This window comes from Dromaius novaehollandiae, chromosome 1, assembly GCF_036370855.1.
Source record: "Dromaius novaehollandiae isolate bDroNov1 chromosome 1, bDroNov1.hap1, whole genome shotgun sequence".
NCBI lineage: Eukaryota > Metazoa > Chordata > Aves > Casuariiformes > Dromaiidae > Dromaius > Dromaius novaehollandiae.
The window spans coordinates 37465200-37484584 of NC_088098.1; the positions used below are offsets into that span (position 1 = coordinate 37465200).

General features: G+C 37.1%; 1 protein-coding gene across 1 annotated transcript in view; it reads left to right on the top strand.

Moving 5' to 3' along the window:
• Positions 1-19385, top strand: part of TRHDE (thyrotropin releasing hormone degrading enzyme) — a 226147-nt gene that overhangs the window by 96266 nt on the left and 110496 nt on the right. The window contains exons 5-6 of the mRNA XM_026100355.2: positions 1083-1196; positions 12560-12697. Coding sequence (XP_025956140.2) covers positions 1083-1196; positions 12560-12697 — 252 coding nt within the window. The remainder of the gene's footprint in view (positions 1-1082; positions 1197-12559; positions 12698-19385) is intronic.

The following is a 19385-nucleotide window of genomic DNA, read 5'->3' on the forward strand; positions in this document are numbered from 1 at the left end:
CTAAGGCCATTCTGATAATTTAAAGAGGGTGATCCATGAGCAGTGGAGTTGGTGATGCCTGATTTCCTGTGAATTTTTGTCCTTTATCCCCTTTCCAGTGACAATCCCAGCTCTCTCTAAACTCCCTATGACACGCACAGGTCCTGTACCATGACAGGTTTGCAGCTACATCCCTGGGCCTGTTGACTGCTACTGAGCAGCAAATATAATGGCAGACTTACTGCCTTGCCCTCAACCTTAGGTCCTTCTCTTCTAAGCTGCTAATCATGTAGTTTTGTATCAGCTTAATTATCTTTGAGATATCCGTCCCTTCTAAATTTGATTGAAGTCGGTCAGGAAGTTTAAGAGTTTAAGAGGGAATGGGACTGGCGGTCAGCTAGGATAGGATTCTTTTGCATAAAAATAGGTGTTAGTGCTATTTTAGATGCCTTATGCCTCCAATTGCTGTTCTGGAAGGCTGCAGTTCTCCTGTATGTCCTGTGTTAAATTTCCCAGGCCTGTGTGGATATCCCAGATGCCCTGGAACAATCTATGTGGCACCAACTATCTTCTTTTAGGCAGCTGAATCCTGCCTGTAGAGAGATGCCATGACAGCATAAAACTGCTTTCCTAGGAAAACAGGCAATGAATGGACTGTCAGAAGTATTGTAAATCTTATGGGGCAGAACTTATAGAGGAAGAAAAGCTAAAATTTAGGTCTGGAGGCTGTGTTTTGCCAGGGTTCCCATTATACACAGTGAAGTTTCCAAATAGTGACTCAGATTGTCCGAGTTAGAAGCTTATTTCTCTCTATTGCCTCTGTTAGTCCCTTAAATCTAGGTGAGCATCTACCTTAGATGGCTAAAGTAGGCACTGTGAATGCTCTCCTCAATGCTTCTCCTCCCCAGCTTGTTCTTTCCTGCTTTCCTTAGGTAACTCATGCAGATCCTGTAAAGGGCTAATTCATTAGCATATGATAAAACAGTTTATGATTTTCAAATGGATGGTATGAAATATTGTTATTGTGAAGAGTGTGTTCCATGTAAATGAGATGTATGTGAACATGGTTTCCTAAATGTCGTTTATCTGGACCTTCTTTGCAGTGGTTTGGTGACCTTGTGACTCCAGTTTGGTGGGAGGATGTGTGGTTGAAAGAAGGTTTTGCTCACTATTTTGAATTTGTTGGGACTGACTACCTCTACCCAGGATGGAACATGGTAAGTTTGTGTTATTTTGTTAATTTGGAAACTCCTCAGAAAGGTCGCTTTCCTGTTATACTACTGCTTCTATTTTGGATAGGGACTGCTGAAAAATATCAAATGATGCATGCACATATCAGAAGTCCAATAAAGCAAAATCACTAGGTGTGAAATAATTTGACAGCATTCCAAAAGTGTAATGTGGGATTTATTACAAAAGAAATAAGGTCATGTCTGTCATAACCTGGTGTTAAAATAAATACTGCCTTTCTGCTCAAAAACATTTTGGATTAAAGCAGTTATGATTTGACATGGACCATTTTTGAAAACAGTCAGAATATTTAATTTAATCCACAAACACAACATAAATAGGAAAGGAATATTTGACTAAAACATACCATGAAATTGAATATATATTTACTTACAGTATTCTGTTCTCCTCTCCTTACGTTTACTCATTTTATCTTACTGCTACTATTTTGCCATCTAGCAGTACATACTGAGTTTATATGGGTTAAATGTACTGAGGATCTAGGCTACAGGGTCATTGCTTGTGGTATACAATTGGGCGTGCTTTATGAGCCTTTTATGCAAATTCTGGAGCTCTCTGAGGGAGAACTACTAAAGGCACGCAGGACATTCTTTTGGAGTTTTTCTGTGGTCAAGATCTACTCCCTGTGTCGTTTCCAATCGTGTCTCAGATTACTTTTAGGGATCAAAAACTGTAGTCTATGAATATTATGCTCACTGGAAAAATGACAATTATGAGGCCTGCGGATAAGGAAGTAATATATGAGACCTTATTGAAGCTTGCTATATAGATTTTATTGCCCTTCACAGAAATGTTCTGTTCACTGTCCTTTTGTGTTTACGCAGGTTTCATTACATGAGAAAATGTTTGCTATAAGACAGATTGTCTGATAAAGATTTGTTGTGGCTTGAATGTTTTGGTTCTCTCTTGAACACTGATTTCTGAAATGTTTTTGCCAGTTCTTGGGGATTTATTTAGTATTCTTATGCCAATAATTTTTGTGTACTGTGAAATGAGTTAAAATTGGAAATTTTTAGGTAATTGTATAAAGGTACACTTGCTTTAAGGTGTGCTTATTTTGAAATTGATTTCTCCATAGTATTTATTTTTTTCTTTCAGATATTCATTTATAATTGCTTTGTTAAAAAGGAAAATAAATCTTTATCTGAACTGACATCTGCCTTGTATAGGTAGGCTTGTTGGATTCACCTAGCCTGGCTGTAATAAAACTCATTCTTTTCATCTTTGTGAAAAACACATCCTGAATTACAATGTAATCATTCTAATTATAAATGCAATGAAATCTGGCAGCCCTTTATGATTTTAGCATAGTGAAATGTCATAGATGACAACGTTCATACACTGGATTTTATCTTCAAATCATCATAGTCATTTGTTCTCCACATAATCAGTTTAACAAATTCAGAATAACTTTACTTTAGAAGTCATTTGGAATATAGAATGTTTGCTTTAGATTTCTGGGGGATGAACATAAAGTTCACTGTTAAGCAAATGACATGCCCATCACGTGAAGTCCCAGCGTCTTAACAGGATACAGGCAAAAGGAAGGGGTTGAACAAGGTTTGGTGGTTAAACATGGAAATCAGACACGTGCTGCATAAATTACAATTAACAACAGTAATATTGCTGTGCCTGAAAAAATATTAATCTGTCAAGTTTTTTTAAAATTAAAAAGGAGGTAGACAAACTTTTTATGAGGCTTTGGATGTCACTGGCCTTCGATATCAAAATAACTATACTGACATACTTAAGTAGCTAGAAAACTGGTGCGAAGATGGAACAGTTGACAAGTTAAGCATTTGAACATTATGCCATCTTTTACAGACTACAGTAAGAATCAACACTATGATGTTTCAACCTCATTATACAGATTGTGAGAAGAGAAAGCAAATGCTATAGCTATTGGAATTTGGCTTGCTGGATATTTTTGTTAATGGTATGAAGTGCATTTGCTGTTTAGATCAAACTGACATTTGTAAACTTGAACAAATATAAAAGGTGAGCATTTATAAAAAAGAAAAGCTGTTCCAAAAACTTTTCAAGTTTTGTTCTCAACCCAGGCTATCCTTTTTATAATACATCTTTTTTCAGGGGATTGGTCTTCCCGGATCTAGGACCAAGCCTCTTCCTTTTACTTCTTTGCGGAGATTGACTGTTCAGTGAGGCTTCCCCAAGTCTCACTTGGTAAGCTTGTAAATATGGGTTTTATTTGAAACCTGTTTACCAGCTTTGCCTTCTAGGCCATTTAACTTGCTTAAACATTTTGTTCTCTTCTGAGATTCTTTTGTCAGTTTCTCTTCTTTTACCACAGGAAACATGGATAGACAATGAGATTGAACTGCTATGGAGCACAGGCTGTAATATTTTATTGAGGCTTCCATCAGGTCTAGAATTTCTTGTCTTGTCCACAAGGCATTCATATATTTCTTCAGGCTTGCATAGTCTTAATGACAAAAGAAATCCAGTCTTTTAATAAAGCCTTCCCTCTTTATGCCCTGGATACCCCTGTAGTAATTTTGGGTGAACAGTATGAAGAACAGAATGAGCAGAGTCATTCTGACAGAAGCTTCTACATCTGTTGCAGTTAATGTAAAATGTATCAGAACTGTTCTGAAGAACTGGACAAAGTTTTACTAGTTTCAAAATGTCCAGCATAGATAGGAAGGTGAGCTTTCTGTGCTGAGATCCTGCATAGTCCCACCAGTGTTATGTCCTTTTTAAAATTTAAGTTAATTCAGGTCAAAACTAGAAACCTTCATTTCCTTCCTTCAGCTAAAATGTAAGTCCCTGCATGTTATTTTTGATTTCTTGAAGGCCAAGACCTTTGATTTTGCAAGAAATATGTCCCTACAACATGGTCATTAGACATTTGCCATAGCAATGAATCCACCATTCCTTTCATTTTCTCTAGCCTTCCCTGTCCCCCAGATTAAGTGGTCTTTGAAACTGTTATTCTGAAATGTCACAAATTTTTATTCTTAAATCTCACTCTTCAAGGTCTTGGAAGTTTAAAAAACTGTTTCTGTGTTGTCAGGACTGTTTTGAGAGGAAAGCTGGCACTGCAAACTGTTCCCACCAGAGATCAGAGAATATTGCTTCATCACATGTACTCAGAGGAATCATTTGCATGTGAATGTCCTGGCTGTTGCCTATTTTATGATGAGAAAGTGACGAGGTTTCTGTATTAGAATACCACATAACATACCACATAAATATTTGGTTGTCTGTCCATGCCATCAAAAAGCAACCTAGATGTGAGTTCTTAAGCTGTAAGATCTTACAACTGACACAACAAGGTAGTCTCTCCTCTTTGGAAGGTGACTGCTTTTTTTAGGATCAGAGAAAAGAAACAAATGACGATGGAAAATGATATGCTGGGGATTTCCTTCTTATAGTCCTGTATTTTCTCATCCGATTCACTATCGTCCTTTCAGAGGCAGGTTTGCCACTATATATTCAATTTTCCTTTCTGCTTGTTTGTCTCATTATCTCAAAGTACTTGGTATTTGGCTCTGTAAAGGAAGGAATTCAACTGAGACTTACAGATCCATGAATTTATTGACTGATCTTTTGCCTCCTTTTTTTCTGGTGGGAGGAGTCATCATGTTTGTCCTTGAATGTCTCTGTTATTGGGATAGGTGTTGAGGAGTGACAGGAGGAATTACTGGCATGTAATTTTCCTTTTCATCCATCAAAGGAGTGTCAAATTCTTTAGCAGTCAGTACTCTGCTTGATGCTGAGAAAGCATTTCACGGAGCTCAGCTGCCATCTCCCCCTTCTTTATTTTATAAAAGTTGGCTTTGGTGACAACTTTATTGGATAAGTCAAGATGTAGTATGTCAGTGACAACTTTGAATCTTCTGCCTTCTCTATCGATTGAAGTTCTGGGATGAGGTCTCCCACTTTCTTCTGTGCTTATACTTTTATAGGGAAGGATGGTCATATTTGCCAGAGGTATTCGTAGTATTAAATAATTGTAATTAAAGTATTTGGAGTAAAACCTCTGTGTCTGCATGGAAGGGCATCTTTCACCTTTTTTGAAGTGAACTGTGCTTCCTTCACACTTCTAGGATCAACAGTCTAGATGATCTTTACATTACTACAGCTGAAAATAATAATAAGGTTGCAGATCAACATTTCTGTTTTAAAAATGTGCTGCAAAAACTTACCCGTGCATAAAAAAAATTAATAGAGAATCGTTAAGCTAAACTTCGTTACATTATGTACTTTGAACATTATGCAACAGACTGCCCGAATCCTTGATAAATGATCTTAATTGCCTATCTTTCTCATTGGCAGGATTAAAATAATAGAAGCGAATACTGCCATTAGACACATGCATCTCTTTAACGTGCTTTGACTCAGATTGTCTCCTAAAGCATTTATCTCTGTCTATAAAAAGTTTTTGGCTTTGTTTGACTCTCAGAAAAAACAGAAAATCATTAAAAGTTTTGAAGTAGACTTAAGACATGGGTCTTTTTGATTTATTTTATTATTATTTTGGCATTTCAGACCTGAGCTGTAGCCTACTTGATCCTCTAACCCAACATAAATATCATGCTGGCTCAGCATTGAGAGAGATTCAGTCTCTCCTTTTTTAAAACTACTTTCATCTTTCCCTTTTTGGTTAAAGACTCCCAATGCCTGTAAGAAGTAAGCCTTTAATTAATACCACATGGAGTGGTTTTTTCCCCCCAGTAACTACTCACCGAAGTCAATCCTTGTATGATTTTCTGTTTTAACTCAACTAAGGGGGAAGCTTTCTATGTAAAATTAACTACAATCTCATGTATAATTGACTTTGGTAGGAAAAAAGAGACATGTAAAGAAAGGTAAGCTGCAAGATCTTCTGGTTGCTAATTACTAGTCCTTTTTAACTATATCAGCTTACAACTAAGAAAATAAATTTCCATCTCCAAATGGTCCTTCTTAATACAGTTTCTTTCTTTCTCCTTTGGTAAGATGAGTTAATGTGTAGGTTTCCTAACTTTAAATAGTTTAACTCTTAATATTTAGAGATCAGACAAACATGGATATCAACATTCAGGTGAAAGATTTATTTAAAAGATTGAGTACAGGTTTGGAGAATGTCAGTGTCTCTTCTTCCTTCATGTCATTACCTGCTCATCATGAGAAAGCAGTTAAAATGACATTATTATGAGAGCTTTTGGGTCATGTGAGTTCAAATCTCCTGAGTTTAGGGTTCAGATGAAGTTTCAGTTTCATAATAAAACTTTAGTGAACTTGCTGAATTTCACATAATTTTGAATTAGTAAATGCTCTGTCTTCAGTAAAGGTGAGAAAGAAACTGTATGGCAACTTTTGCTACCCCTCTGGGAGGAAGATTGAGGCAAGGACTTCTGGTCATTGTAGGCACTGCCCTACTGAAACAAGAATATGCACATTATTAGGAATTATTATTATTATTATTTGAGATGGGAAGTTCACTGGAAAAGGAAGTAGCCGTACATTTGAGGGCATCCTTGTTGAACAATACTTTTCAAATTTTCAGGTGTTCTGATCATGCTCACTCTTTATTCTAAAAATGTATGCAATTACTTGGAGCAAACACTGATAAGTAATTTTGGCTGTACCTGCAAATATAATTGGTTTCTTTAAGACTTACGCTTACTGAACCTCATCACTTTCAGGATGATACATAGTCTAGGTGTAGAAAATCCATTCAGCAAATGACAGAGCACCAGAAAAATATTCTGATTGGTTGGCAGCTGTTGCTGGCGATTCCCATAGTAAACCAAACACACCTCAAAGCTATTTTTAATATTTACCATTTCTTGAAGTGGGGTAAATTTCCTCTGCAGATTCTCCCTGTGGTGCTTGCCTTGAAGGATGAACTGCACTATGTTGCTTAATGTTTTAAGATGCCCAGGGGACCAGTGTATGAGGAGATGTATATTTACGTTCATCTGCTTGCTTTTAATGATTCTATTCTATGTGGATAGAATAGTGTCTATGTGAAGACAACTGTATACAAGATAACAAAACACCATCTTGAAGATGCTGTTTTGGAGGAACCAAAAAGAAGGAACCAGCCTTCTTTTTAAGCACTACTAGTGCGTATGATTTTTTTTTTTTTTGATAAAGGTCTCTGCTTTATACTGTGTCCTTCCATTCTGCAAGCCCATACTTGGCAAAATGGACCTACTGTGCAACCAAAGCTATATGTGAAAAACAGAGTGGTGAGTGGAAACACCAATTGCAGTAGCTGGTGAAATTGCACAAAAATTCCCAATCAAGTACCCACCTTCTTGGCAACTTGCATAGTATAAACATCATCTAGTGGCTCATTAATGTCGAGTTTGGCACTCCATTGAAAAGAGAATACATTTCAAATTCTCTTTCCTTACACTAAAAGCTTTGGGTCCCTATCTTCCTTAACTGTGAGCTCTTGGAACTTCTGTGCCAGTTTATAACAACAAAAATTATGAGCCAGTGTGAACATTTCTCAAACGCAGAGACAGATACGTCACAGGAACTTTGATCAAAAATACGGAGAAGAGGGTTACGAAAACGGACAGGAATGCTCGACAGTTCATAAACACAGAATTTATTGCAACTTTCCTTCAACAAACTGTGCACATAATTGAGGCACACAGACAGAGATATAAATTAAAAAAAAAAAGCTGTAAGTTGTACAACTAACATTTCCAAAAAAATTACACTTGGGAGGAGAGAGAGAAAGAAACATTGCTTTCATTTGCAAGTGCTCAGGAGACACCTTGCACTATGATAATGCAGAATTTATAAACATATAGACAGAAAGAACTTGCTTTTGTCCCTCAGCAGATCTTTTCTGTCCTGGAGGTATTTCTTTCAGCCTTGGGTTTCCTCATAGATGTTTCCTCAGACTCCTCTGCTTCCTTGGGTTTCCACATATTCCTCTGTAGTTAGTTAAGCTTCACTCTGAAATCAGTTGTGTTAGAACTGCAACATTCTGGCATTGTCTGTGCTAGTGTTCTTTGACTGCGTTCAGAATTTGCTCCTATTTCTTTCTCTTGAGGGTACGCTTTCCCTAAGTGTAGCTTTTTGCAAATGCTTGTTTTGTTAGGCATGAGATATCACACGTCTTTTGTACTCCTCATGACTAGTAAAGCTCTGTATTTTGGAGAAGATATTTCCAGCAAGTTTGTCAGGAAAATCATTTACAGATTTGGATACGAGTCCTAAACTGTTTGAATGGCTGTCCCAGAACAAAGGCAGTGCCTTTAATACTGAGACCTTTGATCTCTTTTGAGTAATAATTATCAGTTTGGGCTTTCATTGTGCTTGCTATTCCTTTTGTTCCACTGTTGGATATATTCCAGTTTTTTTCATTTTAATTATTTTCCCTGCTATTTACTATTACTTTTTAGAAATTATTTTTATGTGAATAACTTCAGCATTACATTATCATGCTAACTAACTTGTGCTCTTACATTATGTCTCTATATGATGTTATAAAATCACCAGCAGCAACCCACTTCCATTACATCATCCTTTTCCTGTTATGCACAATAAATTTTTATATTGCTTTTGAAGGTTCAGTCTTTTCTGCTGAAAAATGTTATTTCACATTTGCTTTCTTCCCATTTAGAGGTAAACTACTTGAATAGTGGGAATCCTGTTGAAGAGTAGTATACAAAGAGTGACCACCTTCTTGCCTTAAACTTTCCTCCCTAGAAAAGAATGAAAACAAACCAGAACCAGATAGCTTTCTTGTGGTTATCCAGTTTCTTACTCCTGATTCCTGTTGCTGTGGAAAAATATTTATGCTACAGATCCATATTTAATGATATCCAGGTGTTTCCCTTATGTGGAAGAATTGCTATAGGTTAAAAGTTATACCATATTGTGCACAGTATTTGTTGTATCTGGATGTACTGCTTTTACCCATAGCAGTGAAATTTGAACTTTCACAATGTTGAAAGTTGGCGGAGGGGAGAGCGCAGAGAAAGGGGTAAAGCCTTCAGGACAACCTTGCACCAAACAGAGAAGATCTTACTGGCGAGGAGTAAAAGAATTCATTCCTACAAAGAGACAATTACTTGAGGCCAGTGACCACAGGTGTTAGTGCAAGTATGTAAATCTTTGAGAGGCATATTCATCTCTGTAATGGCACTTCAGTCCCTGCACCTGGAAGCACACTGTAGCAAGAGTAAGAAGGAAAGCAACTAGAAATATTATCATGCTTTTTCTTTCGCAACACAAGAGGGCCAGATCTTCCTGATTTTCACCATCTACAGTTCAAGGAAAGCTCTTAGTGGGTGGCAGGAAAATAAAGAACAGGGAAGCACCCAGTTGTTTCTGTTTGCCTTTAAAGAAAGGCACAAATTTGAGTGGAACCACCTCTGGCCTTATTTCAGTTTTATTTCAGAATATGCTTCTGCTGTTGTCATAGCTTTGCTCAGAGCCCTGCCCCTATGCAATGCCTTGCAGTTGCATGCAGCTACTGACACTTTCCAGGCAAAGATCCAAAGACTCACCTGAAGCCATGTTGTCCTCAAAAAATGAGGAATGTGGTGAAACTCATGAGATCTAGCAGTGAGTGTCAATCCATCCCTGTACAGGCAGATCGAAATGAGTCTTTTGTTTTTATGTTGCAGTTGAACTCCCTTGGAGGGGAGTAATCTTGAACAACATTTTGTAATTGTTTCATGTCTAGCTGCAAACCTGTCACCTATCATGCTCACAGCTCACTGACCTCATTAAATGCATTCCAAGATTGATTTTTCCCCACAATTTCTATGCTAGGTGTTTCTTTAGTCCAGTAGATACCATGTTACAACAGATCAATTCCACCCAATGCACAGGGTGGAATAACTAGAGAATAGAGAGCCCCTTTTCCATCGGTATAAGCAATTTGGTCGTATATGTTGGGCTTTTCACCTTAATGTGCTGATACGACTTTAATAGCTGAAGTAGTGTTTCTTCAACATAATAATTAAGGTAGTTTTAGTGTCTGCCTTTTTCTGCATTTCACTTTTCTGTTGTTTCTTTGAGCTGCATTCCCCCTGTCAACAGGCAAACTCCTCTCTCTCCTCTCTCTCTGTGAATTCTACATATGTTTGAGTCTCCTTTTGCAATCTGCTCTCGAAGGCTCTGTATTGAAAGGAAAAGGTAGTATGCTTTGGAAATCTGTAGTTCAATAAATTTAGCTTTATGGGTCAGAAACCTTCTTAATTCTCGCTAAAATGCAGGTGGACATGTTTGAAGGCACCATAGCTGTTCTAGTTGTATCCCAGTGTTATGCTGTGCCATAAATTTCAAGGAAGACTTTTCAGCTATGGTAACTTGAAAGAGCTCTCGTGAATCTAAACTGTATGTTTTCCGTCTTTCAGGACATAACCTAAGCAGCAAGCAGAAAACCAAAATGTAACCTGTCCTTTTTATATCTTTTGTTTTTATCATCTTGCAGCTTCACTTTATGTTTCCTACATGCTTATTTCCTTGATTTGAGGTTCTAAGTTTTCCTGTGTAATTAACAAATGCCACTTTTAATGAATTAATTTCAAACAGTAACAATCGACTTCCACAGTTATTTGGTAATTGTGATATCCAAACTTGAATTTGCAGATAGGTCTATGCCTGTATGTGTTACATATCATACTTCTGAGGAAACTGGTGCTCCATTTCTGACTAACAGAGAATGCGAATAAGGTGTAACCAAAGCATCTACAATCCTTTACACCTCAGCAGTTTTCCCCTGAGTGGGACTGTCATAATAATTGTTTTCCTACTCCTTTAGTTTTCCATAAAAAGGGCAGTTACTAACTGTGTATGCCTGAGAAAATTCAGAAATGAACAATAATGTGAACAAGACATTACTTTTCCCTTCACAAACCTTACCTCATGCAGCCAGCTGAGAACACTAAGAGTGTGTTGGGTAATTGGCTTTCTTGCATCCTGTGTTTTTAATTGCTTGAATATACAATCAGCTCAAGGTACATTTCTTGTGCTCTAAAGAATTTTAGCATAAAGTTTTATTTCCAGATGGATCAGCACTGGAACAGCTTTTCAGCTGTCTTATAAATATAATTTAAATTAACACACTGATACCAAAATCTTGCCACCCAAGAAATTAAACATAGAATTTATTACATAATTTTGTGGTTATTTTATCTGTGGACATCAAGGTGGCTTCTGAAAAAAATGCAGCATTCCCTAGAGTTTCTTTATATTATACCACTAGGTTAACATTAGTTCAGGATCCATTGTAATTTAGGTAAAGTTTGAGATATAGCATTTCAGGAAAAAGAAAGTTACTTAAACCTCCCATAATTTTTAATTCACTCTTTGCACTTAATTGTGACTTGAAAAACCAAGCAAGTGAAGCTCCTCTTTTTTTCTGACAAAATGTTTTGGAGTAGAGGCATCTGTCTAGTCACACCGTAGAAGTGAATGCACTGTAGCTGATAGAGTATGCATGAACATTTAATTAATATTGCTGCCAGAGTAAATATGCAGTGGTTTTGACATACCTCTGCAATCCATACTTATAGACAGTGTAGAAACAAATTAGTGTATTGGATATTGTTTGGGTTTGCATCTGCCTCTGACATAGCCGTGGCTTTGAATACATCATTTAGCTTACGTGTGCAGCTATTTTCTCACTTGTGAAGAGAGATAACAGTGGTTTTCTTCAGATGGAAGTTACGCAGATGAAGGAGATAAAGTCTGCAGAACACACAAGTTGTAGAGAAACCCTTTCTTCTCAATCTGAATTATGAAAGATAGTGTAGCCATTTGCTATGTCACTGCCATGGTTTCTATTTGTTTTTTTGATCTCACTCTGACCTGCCTTGTGAACTTGGCACTAACAGACAAGTAACTTAAACCTCACCATGCCTCAGGGTCCACACAGTAAATTGTAATAATTGTAATAATAATTGTATTTACCCACCTCTGTCAAATGTATTTGTACCTGTGTATGTAATGAGCTCTACAAGTGCTCATTTGTAGCGTCTTATATTTTTGTGATTGAAAACTATTCCATCTCCTGTCTCCGCAGCCCTGATAACTGCAAGTGGATAATTGTGGTGATCAGATTTGCAATCTACACTTTCAAATACATTTTCATTCTTTTAACGGTCTTTAATTTAATTTCAGTCAACTTGCTTTCATTCCAGCAAAATTCCCAAATCAGAAGGATCTCTCATACTAGGACTAATTTCTCTCTGTTCTGTAACCTGTTCAAGATTTTAGGAGGTCGTGGTGGGTTACATTCGAACCAGAAGGTCTGATTTTAGTCAGAGACTGCCTCTGATAACTGTATCATTTCTAGGTTGTTATTATTATTGTCTGTGATATTGCTGCATGTGCTGTATTTCAGGAAAAGCAGAGATTTCTGACAGATGTCCTACATGAAGTGATGTTGCTGGATGGTTTGGCCAGTTCACATCCAGTATCCCAGGAGGTGCAGCAAGCCACAGACATTGACAGGGTGTTTGACTGGATCGCCTATAAAAAGGTGGGACTAATTAAACTCTCTCTATATTTGTTTTGATATGTCAGTAACTATTAGAGGAACATGTTCCACCTGTAAAACAAATATCATTGTAAAAATACATACAGCACAATGGTTATTGGTTTGGAGACTTTGATTTGGAATATATTATAGTGATTTTAGCCAGTTATGTTGAGCACTTCTAGTGTTATTGAATGATGTAAACAAACTTGTGAGGCTGTCAGCAAGAGGATTTGATTTTTTTATTATTATTCATTTTGTTTCTGAATTGTGTTAGATGCTTTAAAATGCAGTAGAATGTGTTCTCTTTGTCCTAGTGAAACTGTCTAGAAAACTTGTCAGATACTAAAATTAAATGCAATAGTTTCTCTGTTTTTCCTACACATGAGATTTTTTTTGTGTTCTGCCAACTAGTGACTTCTCAAATCATTGCTTACCGTGAGAACAGGGGAACTAACATCTATGGGTGATGAAGGAATGTGTATTAATTTCAGGCAATTTCATATTGTATTTCAATTATAGGAAACCTTTTGGCCAGCTTTGGGACTGTTACGCTAGTTTCAATGGAGGAGTGACAGGGCTGCACGCTACCACCTTCTCGATCATATGTCTGAGCTTGCTCTTAGCAAATGACCCAAAAGCTGGTGGTTTCCATTAGACCACCTGATTATTTTCTGCTATATGCTATGGTATGCAAAATACCTTAATTTCGTGAGTGAGCGTGCTTGCCGTGTGACACAGAGGCTGCTGCGCGCAGCCTTCCACTGTGAAGGCTGTATAGGAGCTCTCTACTGGTGATTCAACAGTAAGAGTCAGTAAGACTGTCACGCTTGTATTTGGTAATACTTTCCCTCTGCATCATTAGCTGCATAACATGGGATTGTAACAACACAGCAGCAGCGTAGCTGTGACTTGCCTACTGAGCCTCCAGATACTCTGTGTGCAGATGATACTGTCTGTTTATCCAGCGCTCACTCTGGGCTAAAAAGAGGTGTATCCTCTCTTTCAGTTACCAGCTATTCCCATTCAGCAGCAAATTCAAGTTGGTTCTCTTCCCTGTGTGTGTGTATGTGTTATAGGTATAGGATGTAATATGCAAACCTAAAATACATAGGGCAATATTTTAAAATGCTGTAGTTGCTCAAGAGCCCAAGTAACATTTTCAAAAATCCCTTAGCTGGCTTTGAAAACATTACCCTTGGTCAATTAAGCTATAATAACGAGCAGCTTTCAGCATACTGAAGTATTCTCATTGTTTAAATGTTTCAATCATATATTTGCTGGTGATAACTGAAGCTTGATAGATTCAGAGGTTTATCTCAGATCAGTATCTGAATATTTCAAGCTAATTATTTTTTTCTAATTAATATGATAATAGTAATATTAGTGTAATATTTGTCACTTACCTTTCATCATACGAACACTTTACAAACATTAAGTAATTTTCATTTACATTGAAATGACAAATAGGACATTAGGACACATCTGTATACTGCTAGCTGTTTTATGCAGGCTAATAGGATCACTCTGTTTTCTGTGCGGATTAAAGCACTATCTTAAAGCACAATATTGTATCTGTCTGTTCATTTAAAGGTTCCTTTCTAGTGTAACAATTACTATGCTCAGTGGATATGACAGCCTCTCCACTCAGTTTCTGTGATGGCCTTTCAGCTCTCCCAGAATCTTAAATGACCTTGAGTGTGTTCATATCAGGGCCTGATTCTGTAAAATTTTGAACTCAGTTACTAGATCTCTCAAATCACTTGGAGGAATGATGATGGACAAATTCACTTACACGCTTTCTTAGGTGAGAAGATTAAAAGACACACTCCTCCTCCTATAAAGTCTCCCTTTTGCTATCAGTTGGTCTGTCTCTCTGCTTTTCTGTCCATCCATTCCTTTGTTTTAAGTAAAAACAGTATGTAATATAGTAGGAGAAAACTTTCCCCATTGACTTCATAGGTCTTTTTTTCACAATTTCTATACCTTCCTCTAAGCACCTGATATTGTTTCCTTCTGAGGATGAATTGATAGAGTAGATAGTTTCTTTTCTCATTCCTACATAACTTTATATGCATAGCTTGCATAGCTTGCATATCAAATCAACTAGCTTGTTGGTGAAACAAACTCATTTGTTTGATAAAACTTTTGCCTATCCTTCTCGTTTTCTGGTGTCCACCAATATACATACCATGATGAATCGTATGTAAAATAGTTCCAAAGGCACTGTCTTTCTCATCACTGATACTGCTATTCATCTTTCTTTTTTTGTGTGTTTCATAGGTAAAGCTTTTATCTGGTGAGAGGTGTACTCAGATATATTCAGATGCCTCATGGCCCTTGTTGCAAATTGAGCCATGATGGAGGGATATTATTGCTGGAGTTTCCTGGATGGCGCTTTGGTTGTTTGCTGTCTTGTATTTTTAACTGGTGACAGATCTCAAATTCTTAGGAATTATTGTCTTGTCTCTAGTAAACTTTGGATGAGGTCCATCAATGAGGACTTAACTTAAAATGTTTATTTTTAATAGGTCTAGCCTTACATGCAGTATCTTTCACCTGTATTTTGATATGGATTTTTTTTTTTGCCTTTATTTTAAAAAGTTTTCACCTTTTGCCCCTTGGTTTGTCCATATGATCTCTTTTCTCTCATGATGATTTTCTGTGTGAAATCTAAATGATAAAACTTTCTCTCATCTGATTTTTCCTCAGTAAAATTACAGTCATTGAATGTCATTGTCTTTCATTAATATGGGATAAGTCAATTTGCCACCATTAAAATGTCTACCCCTGGTAGACATTATCAACTGCCATTTTAAAGATTTGCCTCTTCCTCTTTTCCTTTCTATACACCTTGGAGATAATAATTGAAACTGTGCTATTTAAATGCCTTGAAGCTGAATATATTTTTCATTTCCACTTGTTTGTCCTCAGTGATTGCACATATTAAGAAGTCTGGTGCTGTAGAGTCCTAAAGAATTGTATTCACTTAATCCCACAAGCAGAGTGAAAAAGATAGTGCAGCCCTTAAGAATAGAATGTTTCCATTTGAACTGTTGATAGTAATGTTAGGCTCTTCAAAAGCATCATACTAATCCTTCTTAAGATAGGAGCATGTCACCCTCCGCTAAGGCCACAAATATGCAGAGAAAAGCCAAAAGTTGTGATAGTTCATTAATTAGTAGTATTGACAGAAGATTCAAAACTCACAGGTTACCTGAGAGAGTGGATATGTCTTTGTAGTGCAGCTGGAAGTAAGATAGTGCCCTCCCCCAGTGATGGGAAAAGTGGATATAGGCCAAGTGCAGCAGGAAATATAGCCTGTTGAACAGAAGAGTGGATTTGAGCATTGTTAAAACAAAGCAAAAAGCGTGACAGCCTTTCCACACCAGAAATAACTGACAGCAGGAATCATAGCCCTGGAGAGCTGCATCAACAGAGGAGAAAAGCGTGCAGCAAGAATAACATGAGCAACAACATTCAGCAAGGAGCAACCAGCTGTAATAAAATGGTGAAACAAGACAGCTGCATCGCAAAGGGAGCAGCCAGACCCAAGCAGCGTGACATAGATGTATCCCAGACGGACCTGAAGAAGTCATAGCCCTAGATGAGCAGTTTCAGCCAGATGATAGAAGGGATGACAGGGCACCAAGGACCATGTAGAGAGCCAGATAATATCTGAAGTAGTTCCCATCAGCCTCATGAATGTGAGGTGCTTTGACGTTACCAGCTTAAGATTCCGGCACTGATCAGAGCAGGCAAGACCAAGAGGATGGAGTGTAACTATAAAAGTACCCCCAATAGAATATGTCTGGGCAAGTGACAAACAATGATAAAAACAAGGAGGAAGATGGCTGGAATAGGGAAGAATATACCTTTTTTTCTTCCCTATAAGCTCAAACGACCTCAAGAGTGAGATCAGTCACTGGACCAGGCTTTGCAGTCCAAATAATTTGTTATTTCCTAAACCTTTATATGCATAGTTTACTTTTCCTTCTTAACTCTGTGCCATTTCTTTAAAAATGCTTCTCCCCCTTTCTGCATCAAAATGATGGAAGAAAGGTTTATTCCTAATAATAATAAAGGGTGACCGTCCTCCCTGCCTCCCCTCAAAGGCAATGGTCCATGTTAGGGGGGTGGTGGTGGTGGTGGTGGTGGTGGTGGTGGTAGTAGTAGTAGTAGTAGTAGTAGTAGTAGTAGTAGTAGTAGTAGTAGTAGTAGTGGAGTCAGTAGAAAGACTCTCTAAAAACTTGGTGCTTTTTGCTTATGTTCCCCAGGCACTGCAGAGCATTTTGGCGCTGGGATAGCAAAACAAAACAAAAAATCAATTCTTACCAACAAAACCATGATTAATATTGGAGTGAAATCCACTCAGTTCATGAATGCAATGAAATTGTGATTTGGTCTAATAAAATGGATATGATGTGCATCTGTGAAATTCAAAATCAGAGCAGCTCATTAATAGTAAAAGAAATACTAAATACCTGATAAAATATAATAAAGCAGATTTTATTTTTAATTATTCACATAACTAAATCAGAAACATAAGATGACAACTAGCTATTTTAAAAGTCCTATGATACAATCCACGTGGCCTTGCAACCTATTCTGTTAACATAATATAAAGGGAGAGCATTTTGTTCTTCCTTACTAATTTAGCTGTGATGTCATTTGTGAAAGTCATTAAATTCTTTGGGTGCATTTGTATGATGGTGGTATCTGTTCCATGACTAGCTAGCACAGCAGGTCAGTGCCCAGATTACAGAAAGTCATTTCAAAAGCCATTTGTTCATAATGCATTGTAACAGAGGAAGTATCTTGTAATGAAAACAATTTCATTCTGTTTAGATAAAAAGATTGTAAGTCTTTACTGTGTCCAATATGAAAGCCATCTAAACTCGGAGGCAGTGAAACCTTTAAGTTCAAGTTCAGAGCCATCCCAAGACTGCATGACTTCGAGTATGGAGACTATCCCATTCCAGCTGGTGGTGTGCCAGTGCTTAAAATCAGACAGGTACTTTAAAATACTAAAAAAGCCTGTCTTGTTAAGGTACTTGAGCACCTGCCTGACTCAAAACAAATTGTTGTTAGCCTATTACACTGTTTATATACTGTTTATATATATGTTTATATACATATACTAACATAGTGTTTTCTGAAGAAGAAACATAGTAACCACTGTGTGCCCTGTAGGGACAGCTACACATCTATAATGCTTCAGGAGGGTTACTTCCCCCAAGTTGAGGAAAACTGTGTGTGAGTTTGAGTGGAAATAATAAAAACAGAGCAAAAATGTTAGTAAAAACACTGTGTTTTAAAGAAGAGCTCATTAGGCAAGATTGCTTAGTGAGACTAACACAAGGAAAAGCAATCATTAAGACACAACCTCTTGTAGTAAAAGACAGTTTTCTGCCTGTTCCCCTTTGAGAGACAAGGGCAAGCTAAGCCTTGGAGTGGATGATCAAAGCAGAAATGCCACCAGTCACTCAAGGCATTATGCCCTGCAATCTTTTATTGTACTTCTCTCCCCCACAGGGAGTGTAGAGAACAGAAAGGTATGTGTCTATGTCTCAGATGTTTCCACGGCTTAAAATAAAATGTTGACAAAGGTGGGTTTAAACTCCAGCCTATGCACTGGAGTTCCTGAAATGTACTTACATATTTGGTTTCTCCAGATGTACTTTGTGATGGTAGTTTTCAGCAAAGAGGCAAAACATAAAGCTGAGTGCATTAGTGTCTTAAACCTTTCCAGGTAGTTTCTGACTTTTCCCCAAAAGAGTCCAAAAAGCAACAATTCCATAATAAAGATGAGATAACTTTTGTTGAAGCCCATCCTGGTTCAGAGCAAAGGAACAAGAGCAGCAATCACAAATGTAAAAGTAACCTATAACAAATGATAAGAGTGGGAGATAGAAAATAAATTGCAGGTAATGAAATAGTGTAAAAGGAAAAAAGTTGACATAAAAAACATGATCAGCAAAGTTTCAGTCTGCTATGTATTTAGGAGGCCTGGAGGACTTTTATTTGAAAGGAACTGCCTGAAGTTTTGTTGTTGTTGTTGGGTTTTTTTTAAGTAATGTTGAAATACAGGATAAATTCTGAAACTTAAAAGAGATATTAAAAGAGTGCAAGTAGAAAGGCATGCTTAATTATAGTTGGCTGCAAATCAGTCTTTAGGCAAATGATTTGAGATGTTTATATGGGATTCAGTTAACTAAAAAATAAAGGAATATTAATATTCATGTTTTGTGGAAACAAACCTGGTCAAACAGACCTGATTTCAATCTTTGGTGAGATTAAATTTGTGGTTGGTAAAGATAAATTGTGTTGATACTTAGATTTTTTAAATCTTTGTTTTACTATGGCATAATATTCTAGTTAAAACAGTGCTATACAGTATCACTACAGAACACATTGAATGTATTAATAGATAAATGTCAGACCACACCAATCCGAAAGGTAGTAATCAATGGGGAATCATCATAAATTTTTAAATTATTTTAGGATTTCCACAGGGATTGGTTCTTTGCCCAAAGCTATTCAAGAATTTCATCAGTGCTCTGGAGATAAATGGAAAATCATTTCTGACAAAATACGTGGTTGACAGACTAGCTAAGTTGTATATAATGTTAAGGACAGGGCTGTGATATTTAGTGACCAGAAATGCAGGCCATATTTACAAAATGAGAAA